The sequence below is a fragment of the Macrotis lagotis genome, chromosome 4 (genome assembly GCF_037893015.1).
Source record: "Macrotis lagotis isolate mMagLag1 chromosome 4, bilby.v1.9.chrom.fasta, whole genome shotgun sequence".
Taxonomy (NCBI): domain Eukaryota; kingdom Metazoa; phylum Chordata; class Mammalia; order Peramelemorphia; family Peramelidae; genus Macrotis; species Macrotis lagotis.
In genome coordinates, this window is record NC_133661.1 from 97225229 (window position 1) to 97244008 (window position 18780).

The following is an 18780-nucleotide window of genomic DNA, read 5'->3' on the forward strand; positions in this document are numbered from 1 at the left end:
ACAGTGCTCCTCTCAGAAGCTCTTGAATCTATTCATTGCCCACTCGATGGTCATTACCAGCAGTAGTGATGTTTTTCTTTGGAATGTGCCCCTTAGACATCCCCTTGTCCCTTTCAATGGTCAGCCTATTTCACAGAATAAGAGAGATCATAGCCATGAGAGCGCTCCCCAAATCATCAGCACCCTGTGTTATCAGAAGTGTCTGAAAAGCTTTTCCCAAATGCTGGTAATGCTTACAGTCCTCTTCAACCATTCTTGGGCCATTACTTCCTTTCCTATATTGAGAGCAGGGTCTTGCCAGTTGTGTTTGAACAGAATATTCAATTTCATCTCCCAAATGAGAGGAGATGCTATACTTGTTGTCACAGACTCTGACTCAATTAGCCTTTTCTTCCAGAGACCAACTGGGAGTCAGTCCTGAAGTTGTTAAGCAAAACGGACCTGGTGGCATTAGCTCAGATGCTGAAGGACAGTAATCTCCATTCCCATTGGGTGCAGTTAATAGTATGCTCAAGAGAGTAGGCAAAAGAAACCAAGCTAGCATGGAAACAGAGAGTGACCTTTTTGTCTCTAGAGATAAAATAGGGAGATTGGTTCAGCCGGGGAAGGAAGGATGCTGTGGCACTGGGTCTCAAGAACAACTTGAACCCCAGCTGCCTGAAGTATATTTGGCCTCTGGAAAGTTAGAGGTACAATACTACCAGCTCATTAACTTTCATGACCACAGAAATTCTCCTGAAAATTAGCAGAAAAAATCAAGCTGGATATGATTGGAACCAGTTGAGTAAGCCCGAACCTTCTTCAGGGATTTCCCATGAAAAATAAATCCTTTAAATAGACTGTCTGTTAAGTGGCTAAGTTTTATGTCCTCTAGTGTGTTCAGTGACAGCAGAACCCCCCGTCCCTCAAGAAAAGAAAAGAATGTAGAAATAAGTAGGAAGGAAGGGAAAAAGGAAGTAAAGAAGGGTTGAAAAAAGGAAGGAAGGAAAAAAGAAAGGAAGGAAAGAAGGATGGAAAAAAGGAAGGGAAGAAAAAAGGATGGATGGGAAAAAAAGGAAGGAAAGAAGGGTGGAAGGAATGGAAGGAGGGAAGGAAAGAAGGATGGAAAAAAGAAAGGATGGAAGGAAGGAAAAAGGAAAGGGTGGAAAAAGGAAGAAAGAAAGGAAGGAAAAAAAGAAAGGGAGGGAGAAAAAGACTGACACATCAGGAAAGCAAAGACTTTCTGGGAGTTCAAATGCATATGGGCTGAACCTCATCTGGATAATACTGACTTTGACGGCTCCTGTTCAGGAATTTTGCGAAGCCATTTAGCTCCCTCACATTGTCATTATCAGAAAGCATTATTAAATACGTCTCAGTGTCCCACTGTGTTCAGTGCTGTACAAAGAGAATTAAACAGGCTCCGGGTTTATCCTAGTCAGGGGTGGAAAAGGGTGTTAGAGTCTGAAGAGAAAACATTGACAAATAGGGTGTTATAGAGATGGTGCAAAAACAAAGGATAAATGCAAATAGCAGGAATAGAAGGAATCACATAATTTTTAGTCATTCACTCAAGGAAATCACCAACTAACTGCACATGTGCACCATGTGGTACTCTAATGGGCTGTGAATTTCAATTTACATAATTAAAAATTTCATCTCTGTTCAAGTGACCATAATGTTTTCTTTTCTGGGCTTGGATGGACCCTTTAAAAACCCAAGTTAAAAAGGGACTGAGATTTCTAGCTTAGTGCTTGGGCAGCCCCTGTGCTGTCAAAATTCAATATTCCTTTTCCTTAGGGCTCCTGAAGACTGTCTTATTCCCACCAGAGATCTTGCTGAGGCCCCTCTATCTACTCTTGACCTTTTAGTGGAAGAAAGGAAAAAAAAGTTATGCCCTAGAATATTGTAGAAGAAAGAGAAAATAGCATTGGAGAGATAACCTAGCAAATGGTCATCCAAAGGTATCAGTTGTCTTGGAAAACATTCTGTGGGATCTCCTAAGTGATTCAAGCTCTCTTAAAATCCATCATGGTCTCACAAAGTTGTTGTGAGGTGAGACAGTGTGTTGCATACCCTTAATAGGCTTCATAAACGTCAGTCATTACTATTGTATCTTTGCATTATTTGTTCACCCCTCCGTCATATTTTAAAGACATACAAACACTCTTCATATAAGAAAGGTATATGACCAACTTTTGCATATTACAGATTTTATTGTCTCATTTTATAAGTGACACCTGCACTATTTAAATAAATTTACTATGAATATTCTTTAGGACACTCACTGGTAATGTGCAAGTCACATGGGGCTTGGGCATGTGTCTAAATGAGACTGTTTGGCCAGGTATGTCTAAATTGAGATGCTTCTCTTTACTTTGACAAAATCTTTAAAACTCACTACACAATTATAAATGATCCTAACCTTCATAATCCAACCCTACAGAGAAAGTAGAGAAGTAGTAGAGTAGTTAGAACCTTAGACCTAGAGTCAGGAAAACTTGAGTTCAAATCTTGATCCTAGTATTACTGGGTGACCTGGGTAAGTCACTTCATTTCTGTCTGCCTCTGTTTCTTTATCTTTAAAATGGGGATAATAATGGTAGAATTATTCTGAGGACCAAACAAGCTAATAATTGTAAAAGATCTTCTTAGCATAGTGTAGTAAGAGCTATATAAATGCTAATTATTATTTACTGTGGGATTGTAGCTTTTCCCTCTAATCATGGCTTCTCCTTATCTTTTCCTTGTGTCACTTGTTAGAATTAAATTTCCATTCTCTTAGGCTAGTGGTAGAGGGGCTATTTGCAAGACAGATTCAGGTCCTTTTGAAACTGGGGGGAATTATAGAAGCAGATGGTCTGTGGGCTCTAGGATCATCTCTAAGATGCCGGGGACATGCTTCTTGTTAAATAAATATTTTTCCAGTGTCTGCCTTAAAGTGTGTGAACTGAGCATATTTCTTGAAAGATGTAAATAAGCAGTGTCAGGAAATAAATATTGAACAGAAACTTCAAAGCATCAAGATTTCTCTTGTTATAGGCCTTAGGGGCTACCACTGTAAGCAAGCAGAGATAGAGACAAGAAGGAAGGCTTTTTGTTGTTGGTGGTGGTTGTTTGGAGGGTGTTAATGGTTTAATGTTTCACATGTTCTATATGTTTATATAAAACGAGATATTGACAAAAAAAGTGATGCAAAAGTTGTCTGCCTAGAAGCTCAGGATTTTTTTTTAACTCACATCTTCCCCCCCCCCCCACAACCCTACCCCTTTCTACCACATTGCAGATCTCGCCTTGCTGATTTTTTCACAAACTGCCAGCCTGAATCACGGTCTGTTAGCAGCTGTCTAAAGGAAAACTATGCTGACTGCCTTCTTGCCTACTCGGGGCTTATTGGTAAGATCTGAGGGGGATTGGGAGGAACAGGGAGAAAGAAATGCTGTCTGGTTTACAAATGGCCACAAACTCTTAAGTACCTACTATCTGTAAAATTGTTCAAACATTTTGTGCTGTGTTTTGACTTACAAACCCTTTAGGAATACACAGTAAAGAAAAAGATAATAGACAGAAAAGGAAAAAAGACTAAAAGTGGGGATCATTAAGGAAAGGAAAAGGACAAGGGAAGAACTGAAAAGGAGTATGCTATTGAGAAAACCGAGTTGTTGGAAAACTGACAGGGTAGAACAACAGAAGAGAGAAAGATTGAGGTTTTGGAAGGACAATCAAATCAGACAAAGTTAATTGAGAGTCTTGGTAGAATGACAACTTTGGATGCCATTTTGATCTTGGAAAATGTTATTTCCCCACAAATCACTCTTTGGAAAGAATAATCCTTAATGTTGGTATCTATCAATTAGTTAATCTGGCTGACTAAATCCTTAGTGTTCATTCTTACCATGGTGGACATAAGGATCTTGGAATATTGTCTCCTTTCCTTCCATAGCCAAGACATTAGAAGAGCATTCTTGCAAATGCCTTAGTGGCAGATGGGATTAAAAATGGTTCTGACTAGGAAGAAACCAGAAAGGTAGAAATCCTGAATATAATGTGTAGACAGACAGGCAGAATGCAGCTGAAACAGGTGTACTATATGGCAGGAGGCTGTGGGTTTTGGGTCCATTGTGATTGGCATATTCTAAGACACAGTGAAGGGGACTGAGAAATCAAGGAAATCACAGCTGTCAGCCGTGTAATAGCTCTGTCACCATGTATGTTTCTCACAGGTGTCAGCATAGAGACTGAACAAATCTCTAAACAGGTAAATGCCCCACCAAGAGCAAAGGTTTAGGCAATACTGTAAACAGAAAGGAGATCTTCTCTAAAAGTCATTGAGGAAATCCAGAAAGTAGTGAAACTAAGCCAGAAATATTCCCAGTGTTTAGGCACACTCATTACTACAATTCAACAGTTGTTTTACTTAAAAAATAATATACAGGATATTTTGTCAACCAAGTCTTATATGAGCATTTTTGTTTTCAGTGACATTTCTAGTTAGTGTATTCTTCTCTTTAAAAATGTATTGGGGGGGCAGCTAGGTGGCACAGTGGATAAAGCACTGGCCTTAGAGTCAGGAGTACCTGGGTTCAAATCTGGTCTCAGACACTTAATAATTACCTAGCTATGTGGCCTTGGGCAAGCCACTTGACCCCATTTGCCTTGCAAAAAACCCCTAAAAACAAAACAAAAAAATGTATCAGAGGATGTTTTTCTCAAGTAAATCACTTTTTAGTGACATTTCCAGTTAGTATATTCTTCTTAGAAAATGATCTGAATTTACATTCACTTCTTCTCCCCCATAATTGAATGAAATAATTCTTTCTATTAGGGAATTATTTCTGTATTAAGTTTTAACTTCTAGTTTTTATAAATATTTTTCTTTGATTCATGTTACCCTGAACTGGTGACTATATTTTCAGAATTGTCAAACTTGACCCTCTCCAACATCATAAATCCTAAGAACTAAAGGTCTTACCAGACAAATCAATGAAGGACTTGGAGAGGTTTTCTCTGGAAACCAGAAGACTTGGGGCAAAGGGACACAATAGCTGTACTCCAGAATTTGAAGGGTCATCCTGTGGAAGAAAGATTGGTGGTCTTGGGGTCACAACTAGAACAATGTATAGAAGATGACTGAGGTAGATTCCCAAAATCCCTAAAAATGGAATGCACTATCACAGGAGCTAATAGTGGTCTAAAAATGGAATTCACTATCTCAGGAACCAGTATCTTCCCCATGCTAGAGGTCTTCAAGGGGTTATTGAATGGTGTTGTTCCAGAAATCCTATAGAAGTCATTTGTGTACTTTGGATTGGGTTTGATGGCCTGGACAAATTGGGAGGATGGTTCCTTCAAACTATGAATTTTTGTGATTTGTAGTTTTTAGTCTTCTTTACATGTCAGCATTTTTAAAAGATAGAAGCTCTGATTTGGGAGTTAGAAGTAGTCACTGTAGCTAATAAGACCTTCATACATTGGAAAAAAGTAGGACCACTCCCCTCTTTCAAGATTTTTACCATAATTTCCTCAGTCCTTTGAACTGAACACTTCAAGAACATGTTGATATTCTGTTGTGCAAAAGAAGACTGAGCTTGGAATGTTGGCAACTCTTTAATTCTTGAAAATCAAGGTAGTAGTGAATGCATGACAACAACCACTGGAGTGTGACTCAACATGCTTTTGACTCTCTCCTTCAATACGTATTTCTTAGGGTTGTTTGATTATAAACTCCTTCAGAGCAGGGATCATGGCCTTTTCATATGTATATGAAGTAGTTGGCATAGAGTCATGAACCCCTGGATGCCTAATAAGTAACTCCTTGCTTAACTTAGTGATTTTCTCATTCTGTGTTTGGAGTACACATTCCTTTAAAACCGTGGAGAACTTCTGTAAACAGGAGTGGGAAGCTTGGTATATGTACACTAGAGACCACAACTCTCATTAACACCAGTATTCTCTGGCATGAAATGGAAATCTAGAAACATTTTTTGTAGCAGTGATTCTCAGTTTTTATATTCATGGGCTTTGGCGGAATAGAATAACTCATTAGGCTGTATTTTCCTTATTCCCGTTTGACTCAGAGAGAGAGAGACAGACAGACAGACAGACAGACAGAAGAGAGATAGAGACAGAGAAAGACAAACAGAAAAGGAAGGAACGAAGGAAGGAAGGAAAGCTTCACCAAGATCATTGGTGAAATTAGTAGTTTTAAGATAATAGCTAGTTCTAATGAAAAAAAATAATTAATAGAAAACAAACTTGACTTCAAAGAAGAGATATGACAAATTATCACCCACCCCTTGTTCTTTTGCAAAGGTGAGGACTCTGCTGGTGTATAACATTCCAAATAATATCAGAATTTTTTCAAATATATTGAATAATTTTTGCCAAGTTTTTTCTTTTTCAGTTTTTCAAAACAAATTCTTAGTTATAAGAGATGACTCCCTGGAAGGGGAATATAGGGGGAAATTTAAACTATATAAACAAAAGATTTCAATAAAATTCCTCTTAAAAATAAATAAGTAAATTATTAAATTATACCCATTTAGTCCTTGTCATAGATAAGACTGCTGAGGGGAGTATCTGGAGGATCCTCCAGCATCAACAGGGCTTCAGTAACACTGTTTTAGAGAACTATTTTCTTCTACTTTATAACTAGAAAACATCCATACTCTTGAATGTCTCATGAGCTTGGATCTAAAGACAAAAATGGGAGTCATGTATGTGTGATGTAGCACTGATAAGGTCACTAGTAGAGTCTTCTAGCTTGCTAATGTCATTTAATAACCCCCAGGTCATTTGAGAGGACAAAATCAAAGTTCTCTGAAATAGAAAATTCTCAAATGTAGAAAATTTCTGCCATCTATTTGAGTAGGTTGATTTTTTTTTTGCTTCTGTTTTTGTTTTTTTTTTAAAAAAAGTTAAGGTTAAACCCAAAGAGTCCAGCTATTGGGATAAAAACTCTTTCTCTCTCTTTGATAAAAACTGCCAGGAAAATTGGAAGTTAGTATGAAAGAAACTTAGATTAGACCAACACCTAACACCCTTTACCAAGATAAGATCCAAAAGGTTACAGGATTTAGACATAAAAAAAACAGTACTATAAGCAAATTAGAAGATCAAGGACTAGTTTACCTGTCAGATCTATGGAAAGGGGAGCAGTTTATGACTAAGGAAGAGTTGGAGAATATCACCAAAAAGCATCTACATGATTTCGATTACAATTAAATTAAAAAGCTTTTGCACAGATAAAACCAATGTAACCAAGATCAAAAGAAATGTAGTCAATTGGAAAACAATCTTTACAACTAATGATTCTGACAAAGGACTCATTTCTAAAATATACAGAGAACTGCCTCATGTTTTTAAAACAAAAAACCATTCCCCAATTGACAAATAGTCAGAGGATATGCAAAGGCAATTTATAGATGAGGAGATGAAAGCAATCCTTAGCCATATGAAAAATTGCTCTAAATCATTAATTATTAGAGAAATGCAAATTAAAGCTTCTCTGAGGTACCACCTCATACCTCTCAGATTGGCCAATATGACCAGAAAGGATAATGATCATTGTTGGAAGGGTTGTGGGAAATCTGGGACACTATTACACTGTTGGTGGAGCTGTGAACTCATCCAACCTTTCTGAAGAGAAATTTGGAACTATGGCCAAAGGACAACAAAAATGAGCATACGCTTTTTGACCCAGCAATACCACTACTGGGTCTATACCCTGAAGAGATGATGGAAAAGGGTAAAAACATCACTTGTACAAAAATATTTATAGCAGCCCTGTTTGTGGTGGCAGAGAATTGGAAATCAAGTAAATGTCCTTCAATTGGAGAATCCTTAGCAAAATGTGGTATATGTATGTCATGGAACACTATTGTTCTATTAGAAACAAGGAGGTATGGAAATTCAGGGAAGCCTGGAGGGATTTGCATGAACTGATGCTGAGTGAGATGAGCAGAACCAGAAAAACACTGTGCACCCTAACAGCAACATGGGGGTGATGATCAACCTTGAAGGACTCACTCATTCCATCAGTGCAACAATCAGGAACAATTTTGGGCTGTCTGCAAAGGAGAGTGCCATCTGTATACAGATAAAGAGCCATGGAGTTTGAACAAAGTTCAAGGACTATTCCCTTTAATTTAGGGGGAAAAAATAGTTATCTTATTGTCTGATCTTGTTATCTCTTAGACTTTTTGTCTCTTCCTTAAGGATATGATTTTTCTCTCATCACACTCAATTTTGGATCAATGTACAACATGGAAACACAGTAAAGACTGACAGATTGCTTTCCGTGGGGGGGGTGGGGGAGGGAAGTAAGATGGGGGGAATTTTAAAACTCAAATAATATCTTTAATAAAAAAATAAATAAATTTTAAAAAGTTAAGGAGATACTCCTCAGTTTGTCCATTCTCTCTTCCATGGTCCAAATAGTCCATTATATTTGTGAAGAGAAACAGGCTTCTCATGGAATTCAGATTTAATTTTTAAAGCAAATATATAAATGACCTTTTTCCAGAGACAAATTTGCATAAAATGCCTTATTTACTATAATTTCCTATTCAACAAACACAATTATAATTACCTACTAGTCATCCATCCACTAACCACATGAACAACACATTTTTTTTTTTTTTATGTGGTAGAAAGTTCCATTTTTCCATTGAATGTGACTAAGGACTGGTTTTTCTTTCAGGCACAGTGATGACCCCGAACTACATAGATTCTAATAGCCTTAGTGTGGCCCCATGGTGTGACTGTAACAACAGTGGTAATGACTTAGAAGAATGTCAGAAATTTTTGAATTTCTTCAAGGACAACATGTGTCTCAGTGAGTAATTCATGGTTCATCTCAGAAGCTGGGTTGTGCTTATTTTCCAAGGAATTTCTCTTTCCTTTTCCCTCCCCTAACATTGATGTAATAACAATTTCATTTATTAGTTTGGCCACATTGAGTAAGATGAAGCTTGTTTGAGCTTTGAAACTTTGACCCAAGAAACTGCATGTTGCTAAGTCTTTGAATTTAAGAGTCTAAGGCAGATGGCTCCAGGTACCTAAAACTCAAAATGTGTGTTTTGAATTGGTGACAGAGGAAGGAAAAGAGATTTGATGCACAAAAGACCTTACAAACTGAGTGGAATTTCCAGTATGAGAAACTCAGGTAGATGAAATGGGGGATAAATCACAAAGGATTTTGATGGAAGAAGAAAATAATGTAAACATCATGACTTTTTCAGATGATCATATTTTTACTGCAAAGATGGGTCATCAATATTTTTTGATCAGAATATGGTTTACAATAATATAGTGAGCAAGGTCACTGTGTGATTGACTTTTATTACTCTAGCAGTATTCATATGGTGCACATTTCCCATGCTAATTTGGTGGGTAAACAGGGCTCAGGTATCTAGCCTTAGGAACTAGTCAGATCCAGATGAAATACCAAGTTAGTCATTTTTGTATCTTCACATAGGATTGACTATCTCATTTCTAGTCATGTATTAGAAAAAATTGAGGCTGCTTTAGAATCAATATACACTCCAAATAATTTAATGACAATAAAGACAGTTTTCTATTAATCCCTTTGTTCTAAAGAGCTGGACCCAAGTATTTGTCTTTATAACAGCCCTCTGTGTCTATATGAATTCTGGAGAAAATAAGATGTGATTAGATTGTAGGAGTCAGGATGGAATACTGCTGCACCACCTAGCTGGCCTAGACCAAGTGGTCAGACAAATATTTCCTGTGGGAAAATCAATAGATTCAGTTCTAGCAAAAAGCTCCACCTTTGCTTTTTCTTAGTTACCTCTAAGAAAAAAAATCTGACTCCTAATTTCTTATTGTGTAAAATGGGGATTAATGTGAGATTTGGAGCTCATCTGATTTAGCCTCCAGGAGAGTGAGATCCATAAAGGGCTTAAGTTTTTAGAACTGGGAACAGTTAGGATTTGAATCCACATCCCCATAACTTAAATCCAGAACCCCTTTTCCCTGTTAAACTGTTGCACCTTGTGGAATTGTGAGAAAAGTTCTTTGTAAATTGCAAAAGAGCTGTTAGGCATTTTATTCATGCAACAAAAATGATCAAATGTCTGCATTGTTCCCTCTGATGGATCTACACTGTACCCACTTACTTAAAGTTGCATTTGGGGACTTGAGGGGATGGAAATCCAAACCCTCTAAACCCTAAGGTCTGAAATTTAGAGGCATTTTAGAATTCACTGGGCTATCCCCACCCCTTTTGGATTCCTCATGTAAATCTAATACAAGGAAATGGGTAAGCACATTGATTCTAACTTGGGATTTTTGCTTTGTCTCAATTTTTTCAAAGCATAATAGTCCTTTTTTTGTCCTATGCTTTCTCCTGGTAATAATAGTAATAAAGCAAAGACAGTAAAGGGCAGTGTGAAAAAGAAATGATATTCATCCCGAATGGGAAACTTCTCCTTAACAAATACATAAAAGTTAGTTCTAGAGAATAGTATTTTAATGGGGGGGGGGGATGGGGAAAGTTGTGGTCATTGTTTCCTATGACTTTTCAATATCAATAGAGTAAAAACTTGGTCTGCTGCAGAGGCCAAGAACCTGTAAAAATTATTCACAGCAGTTTATTCATACCTTCTGCAGAAGTGACAGTGGACCTGAGAACTTGTGTGTTAAATCTAGTTAGTGTAAAAGGACCTTTAAGCTCAAAAATATGTTGGCATTTAATGAAGTACCATACCAGAAAACTAAAATGATCTTTTGATTTTGATTTTGCAAAGCAATGGGGTTAAGTGGCTTGCCTAAGGTTACACAGTTGGGTAATTAATGTGTCGGAGGTCAAATTCGAACTCAGGTCCTCCTGACTCCAGGGTGGGTACATCCTCTGTGCCACCTAGCTGCCCCCTAAAATGTTTTAGGATATGAATAAAAGGTATTATTGTGGTGGTTGAAAGATCCTGAACTCAAGTCTAAGGTCTTGCATTTATTACCTTAAACTTTCTGGGTCTCAGCTTCTTCATTTCTGAAATGAGAAAGTTGGATGTTACCTTTAAGATGAGTTGGGGTCCCTGAGGCAGCTTGGTTGGTACAGTAGGTATAGTATCAGTTCTGGAATCAGGAGGACCTGAGTTCAAATATGACCTCAGACACTTATTAGCTGTGTGACCCTGTGCAGGTCACTTAACCTGATTGTCTCCAAAAATGATAATAATAATGATGATTAGGGGCTCTTACTAGAGTGCCCCAGGTTACAAAAATAAGAATTCAGCCTATTGCTAGTGTCATTGTTGTAGGACTTAAAAGAAATTTAAATGAAATGAAGGCATGTAAAGGTTAAGGGATGGTTCTTAATTTGAAATTTTGTTATTAGGGAAGAAGAGATCATTCGCAAGTCTTAATTCCCATTAAATATAAGGAGAAAGGGAGGGGGATATTACGGGAAATGTAGCTTTGGTAATGCTTAGTTTAAGAAAGCCCTTGAATTTTAATTTAATTATCTTTAATTAGGATAATATCATAATCTCATTTGAAGATGAGTTTAAGTTTTTAATTTCAGGATAGATATGCAAGTTAGAGCTTTCTCCAGATGGTGAGCAAGACCCCAGGCAAGTTATTTAACCTCTGTCTACTTAACTTCAGTTTCCTCTTCTATCAAATGGTAGTAATAGTAGTGCTACCTTGCAGAATTGTGAAAATCTTCTTACTGTGTAGTTATTTTCAGTCATATGTAACCCTTCATGACCCCATTTTAGTTTTCTTAACTCAGACACTGAAACGTTTTTCATTCAATGTCATTCCTTCCCCAGCTCATTTTGCAGATGAGGAAATTGAGGCAAACAAAGTTAAGTGACTTGCCTAGGATCACACAGCCAGTGTCTAAGGTTAGCTTTGAACTCAGTTCTTCCTGACCCTTGACTTTTACTCTACCCACTGTGCTTACCTAGCTGCTATGATAAAGATAGAATAAGAAAATATTTGTATAGATCTTTGCAAATTGAAATAACTGCATGAATGCTATTATTATTGATGATGGTATTTTTTTGTTATTTATTATTAATAACTGAACATGACTGTCTTGCTGACCACCTGTCTAAAAGAATAAACAAAAGAACACTTGTTTATATATTTAATTAGGGTAATTACTTGTTTTGGTCCTGTTTTCCCTGGCCCTGTTTTTACTGTTAAGCTATGTGGAGATTACAGGGGCACAAAAACATTTATAATGATTTGCAGTAGTTTCTTCCAACATAAGAAACATAAAAAATTTAAAAACAAGGTCCCAATTTAGTGGAACTTAAAGGATAACAATTTTAGAACAAAATGTCACTCTAAGAGAAAGATTAGACTTAAATTATTCCATCTCGTATATAGAAAAATGTCAGCTAAGAATGCTATATTAACAATTTGCACATTCAGGTCCCAAATGAAAATGTTTGATTTCTTATACAATGAATATGAAATAAGAAATTCCTAAATCCATGCCGATTCCCTGAAGACCTGATTAAAAACTGTTTTCCTATTCATTTGGGGACTGGGGACTAAGGGAAATAACACACAACCAATTTACTCCTTTCCATTAAAAAAAAGAAAAAGAAAACACAATTTAATCCTAGGAAAATTATAATAAGCTTTTAAAATTTTACATTGTAAACTTTTGACTTAAGCAGCTCTGCTCTTACCTAATTATGCAGATTTTTTTGGAAGACTAGGAGAAAAAAGAATAAAAGATCATCTTCTTTAAACCTTCATATATTTATAAAGTTTGAGTTGGCTGTTTTTCTAATGAAGCAAGTTGCTTTAAGTGAAGAAATAAATGACTTCCTTTTTGCTTTAAACTTGAAATGGAGTAGAAGGAACATCATTGGTATTGCGATCAAATCTCTTGAGTTCAAATCTTACCAAGGATGGATGTTTGTTAAAACTATGTCCTCGGGTCAGACACTATATTTCTCTGGTTTTCAGTTTTCTTTATCTATAAAATGAACTGAGTTCCCCCATCCTTGAAATGAAGGGTTTGAAATAGATGACCTTCTAGCATTAGAGCTATAAACTTGTCAAAATTGGTGTCTTCTAGTCATTGAAGTACCTGAGTCCTTCAATTAAGATCCCTTGGGACTTGAAAATACTAATTCTCTTTTAACTTAAAGTTTGACTTTCTGTTAAGGTTATTCATGGAGGACAAGAAGGGTTATAAGCCATAACAGAGTTCATGCTTCTATGATCATATTTCCAAAGGATTTGACAGACAGATAATTCAGAAGGAATAATTTCAATGCAAGAAGTCAGTGAATGAACCAAGAACACCTTCTTTGTTTGGGCCACTTGTGCTACTTGTAATATTTACTATTTGACCTTTACTTTGAAACTGGATTCGTCCTGTTTTCCTTACAGAAAATGCAATCCAAGCCTTTGGCAATGGCTCTGATGTGACTGTGTGGCAGCCAGTGCTCCCCGGACAGACCACCACAGCCACCACCACAACAGCCTTCAGGGTCAGGAGCAACAAATCTCTGGGCTCAGGATCGGAGAATGAAATCTCTTCCCATGTTTTGCCACCATGTGCAAACCTACAGGTAAAAAAGATAAACCCATAACTGCAGAAGTGGACTAGGAGAAGAGAGGGTAGAACAGACAGACTGGGGTTGTTTTGTATAAGGTGGCAATCAAGAGCCTTGCCAATCTGAAAGTATTGTATAAAAGGGTTGGTTATCTGGCTGCATGACCAGCAACTGATGAAACTGGATTGGAAATCATTCTATTTAATCCCAAATCTAGTGTGATATAATTTTCTCTTTCTGATATAACACTTCAGTCTCCTCCTTATCTTCTTTTCTGCTTTCTCATTTAATTCGGTATTTTTTAAAAATATCATTGTGATGCTCCTCTTAATGGCACATCAAACACAAGTGGCCAGAGAACAATAACCTATCATTATAAAGGAATTGAGCATATGGTCTTCCTAAAGCAGCTAACTGGTGTAGTGGATAGAATGTTAGACTTGAAGTCAGGAAGACCTAAATTCAAATTCGGCCTCAGACTAATAAGTACTAGCTTTAATCCTGTTTACCTCAGTTTACTCATCTGTGAAATGAACTGGAGAAGGAAATGGCAAAATTCTCCAGTATCTTTGCCAAGAAAACCCCAATGACTGAACAATAGTAACAGCAATGGTGTTCCTGAAAGTTTATAGGATCATAGACTTACAGTTAGAAGAGACCTTAGAGGGCCATATTTCTTAAAGATCATCAATAAAGTGAAAGTCTTTATTGAAGAGAAGACACCCCTCCCCTTGAGGACTATTTGACCTCTAAAAATTCTTGAGAAATGGAGTGTTCTCCCCCTAATAGGGTCAAACCTTTCTTTGTACAGATGAAAAAAATGAGACACACAGAATGTATCTGAGAAAGGATTGAACCCATGTCTTCTTGCCTCCAAGTCTGGTGCCTTATCCACTAAACTTAAATGAATATTCTGGCCAGAAAGAAGTCAGGGTTTTAGTTTTGTTTTTGTTTTTTTGTGTGTTGGCCATTGCAAAATATGATGCCATATGTGTGTGTGTGTGTGTGTGTGTGATATATAGTATGCTATATGTATGTGGATATAGATATGATAGTATTTTACCATGGAGTTGCTGCTTTATTAAAGCACTTTGCTTGTAATGTTTAATAAATGTCTCCTTCATGCATTCATTCATAGTGGAAAAGAACTCTGGATACAGAATCAAAAGATCTGATTTCCAGTCTTGCTTCTGCTACTTATTATCTCTGTGACCTTGGTAGAATTACTTTGTCTCTTTATGACCTTATCAATAAAATGAGGTGATTAATCTAGGTGATCACTACAATATTTTCCACCCCCTAAATATGTGACACTGTCCATATTTCTTGAACACGATCACTAAATTGTGAAAGTCTTTGTTGAAGAGGAGACTCGCCCTCTGTGGACTGTTTGACCTCTAAAAAACTTGAGAAATGGAGAGTTCTTCCCCCAATAGACATGAAACGAGTCAGTTACCACCCAGTCTTTTAAGATTTATCATTCTACTTTTTGTCGCCTTAAGGAAATGCTGCATGCCAGAAAATTCACAAAGCCCGCATTTTGCACCCTTCAGTGATATACATTATTTCGCTGCTTGGAGAACCAATATTTCAGCACCAACACATAAATACCCCTTTTTTCAAAGAAGGAATTTGTGTTACCACTGCTGGGTTGCCCTGGCAACATCAAGAAACACATGAACTCTATTCCCAAGAAGCAATGCCTTCCCTTCCCCTGTATTAGTGACAAAAACTCGACTTCATCAACAGAGAGAAAAGTAACAATTAAAGTGTGATGTTTATCTTGGGAATTGCCATTTAGTTTCTCAGCAGAGAGAAACTGTAGAGGTGAGGGGTTGGCAACAGCAAGAAAAAACACTTCCAAACCACTTCTCCCTCTCCCATGATATACCAGATTGAGTGGTAATTATTCCTTGGATTTACAGAGTGTTTTGCTTCCTGAGAGCCAATTAAGTATTTCTTCCATCTACCTTATCTTTTCTAGACTCACAGCTACTGTGTGTATCCTACAGGTCTGGGACAGGGCAGATACAACCCTCTTGTTGCTGTGTTCAAAGAAATTAATGGTCTTGTAGGGCGGATGCATTAGGTGATAAATTGACCTCTGCATTTTCTGAGAGAGAGAGAGAGAGAGAGAGAGAGAGAGAGAGAGAGAGAGAGAGAGAGATTGAGTGTCTGTGTATTGAAAAGCACCTGTTCTTTTAAATATATTTTCACCAGAGATGGAAGAAAGAAGAAATGAGGGGAAATGATTCTTAATCTTTACATATTATCACTGGTCTAAAATAAAAGACACTGGGAGCAATTAATGATTTAGCAGTTAATCATTGCTCAATATGGAAAATAGGACCTATCACTTTGGCAGTGATGTGGGAGAACTGGAGAACAAACACCAGCCTTAAAATTCTAACTCTGGAATTTACTACTTGTATGACCTTGGGCAATTCCCTTCACCTTTGGAGCTTTATTAACTTCATTTGCAAAATGAGTGAGTTGGCCTAGATGAGTTCTAAAGGCCTTTTCCTCCTCTAAATCTATGATTTACTGATTTTCCTGAGGGCAGAGCTTTAGACTTTTGCATAATGCAATCTGCAACTCATTCAATAATCCAGAGCTTGGTCCAGGAAATTTGAATGCAAAGTTACCTACTTAGTGGCCAGGCAGCAACACCCTTCTTTTCTTTCTGCCTTGGTCTCATGAAGAATAAGTTCTTTTTGGAAAAAGTTGGTGAAAATTTTTTTCTTGTTAAATCAATTTGTGTGGCCAGAAAATATGTATCTTGATACATATTGACCTGTGGGTAGGGATTCAAGATCCTAGGAGTCAGGAGAAAAAAACAGTGACTGGGGTGGGAAGAATTGGCAGAACTGTGTCTCTGTTCCTAATTTTAGAGATGTTGTCAGTGCTTATAATTCTCGAGATGAGTCCTCTCTCTTTCCCCTCTTCCCCTTTTAGTACAGGTCTTCCCTTCTTTATCCCAGATGAATTTCTAATTGCTAGGGGGTTCTAGAAATGTCTTGAAAAGTTTCCATTTTTCTTCCCTGGTGTGTCTTTACTCAGAATAGAATTAATTTGAATCAGCCCTGGATCCATTTGTAACAGATTTGGACCAAATCTACTGCCTTGGCAGATCTAAAGTTCACATCCCGTGAGAAGTGTCCCTTTGTAATATTTTTAAATATACAATAATATGATGAGAAAGGTTGTGGAGAATTGAGTTCTGTCTTAACATTTGAGCTAGATTTCCCTTTTGGAAGGGAAGAAAGTAGAGAACAAACATTTGAAGTCTGCTTTAAAAGTATGAGTCTCAGTAAACCAAGCTTAATTATGTTTCGAGACACATCTGACTATCAGAGTGGTATTAAGATATGGTGTGTATACAATATATCTGAATTTCCTATTAAATGTTTTAACATAAAAAAAGGAAAAGTTGATTGATTAGTATAAAATGTCATAGAAATGTCCAAGTTCTAACCCCCTGAGGTTTTAAAATACAGGGTATTAGGTAACCTGCCAAGCTGCCATGTCAGAGCTAATTGGCAGTCATATTAGCAACAGGACTGGCACCGTCTGTGCTATTGTTGGCACATTTCTTTGACTTCTACAAAGTGGCCACGTGAAAAACAAAGAGACATTAATAATTCCACCCATTTATTTCATTTTCTATACACTTGAATGGTCTGGTAACTGGAAAAATCTTGGGATATTTAAACAAAATGGACTGTACTTGTCGCTTATTTAAAGTAAATATTTTTAGGAGATGTAAGCTTTTGAAAAATTTCCATTTTGCATCATGTACTTTATTTAGTGTAAGGGATTTTAAGTGACAACCTCAATGCATTATTTGTACATTTCAGGTTCTGGAAAAGTGGGAAAAGTCCAGGGTTCAGATTTTTGTGTTAAAATAGGTGATTTGAGGGAAATAACACTTTGGGGACCCAATGTTTAACCTAGTTCTAAACCCCAAGAAGATAATTCCTTCATTCTTGTCTGTTTCAAGCTTCGAAGAGGAATGTTTTACTACTTAATATTTGATATTTATATAATGCTTTAAATGTTACAAAAATGCTCCACATAATTTATCTCATTTGAGTCTCACTGGTATTCTGAGGTAGGCACTATAGGTATTTATCAAATCCCATTTTACTGTTGAGTAAATAGAATTAAGGAGTTTATGTGACTTGTCAGTCAGTGGTTAGAGATGAGATTCAACTCAGGTCTTCCTGAGTTTACCTACCACAAGGTCAATAGTCTTAAGAATTTTATAGATGAGGATCAGATATTGAGGCCTGCTCAAGGATGAACATCCTTAAAGAAGCACCCCTTAAATGAGATTCATAAATCATGATATTGAAACCTGAAAAAAAGATAAAAGATTTTTTAAGTCCAGTTTCATCATTTTATGGATGAGAAAACTAAGACACAGACCAGCCCAGCATTACACAACTAGGATTCAAACTCAGGTCTTTCTGAAACCAAATCTAATACTCTACTCATTATTCCACCCACTTGACTCTTGGTGCCAGAAATTAGGTGCTTCTAGAGCTTTGTTGTTGAATATAGTTTTATATTTAAGTCAATGAATTTGGAACACATTGCTATCACCATGCTCTTAAATTTGGGAAACTTACCCTCGTTGTAATATTAAGGAAGTTTTATGGATAATTATTTCCTCTATTCTAACCATCAAAATTTTTTTGAAACTTGTATTAAGTTTAGATATTAAATGTGGCAGAACAGGGTAAAGGGATGGAGAATGGTAGTTGTATCAGCTTCAATTAATGACAGGAAAGATAGGTGGAAAAGGGAGATGGTCTGGTGAATAATGAGTAGACTGATTTTGCTAAAGGATATATCCTTTAACTCTGGTCTTTTGATTAGAAACCCCACTGTCTTTTCTGCTGCACCATTTGATTTGACATTATGACCCATACCATAACTTCCTAATTTGGTCATGGTACTTTGAAAATAGTCCCTTGATTTCTGGGCAAGAATAAATCAGATCTATTATAATCAGTAAGGCCATATAGAACACATACACATATTCACATATATGTGTGTGTGTGTGTGTGTGTGTATACGTATATATATATATATATATACGTATACATATATATATATATATATATATATATATATATATTCAATCTTCTACTAAAGCTGAAATAAATTTTAAAAATACTAACCTTAAAGTCATGTTAGTTTTAGACCAGAGATGCTTATCCAAACCTCCAAAGTACCTGGGTCTCCACCA

At 36.8% G+C, this 18780-nt stretch overlaps 1 protein-coding gene across 4 annotated transcripts in view; it reads left to right on the forward strand.

The window, feature by feature from the left end:
* The window catches only part of GFRA1 (GDNF family receptor alpha 1), a 310063-nt gene that overhangs the window by 245477 nt on the left and 45806 nt on the right, over positions 1-18780 (forward strand). For all 4 annotated transcript variants that reach the window (XM_074233574.1, XM_074233577.1, XM_074233575.1 and 1 more), the window contains 3 exons: positions 3266-3375; positions 8681-8815; positions 13360-13541. In XM_074233574.1, the coding sequence (XP_074089675.1) occupies positions 3266-3375; positions 8681-8815; positions 13360-13541 (427 nt within the window). The remainder of the gene's footprint in view (positions 1-3265; positions 3376-8680; positions 8816-13359; positions 13542-18780) is intronic.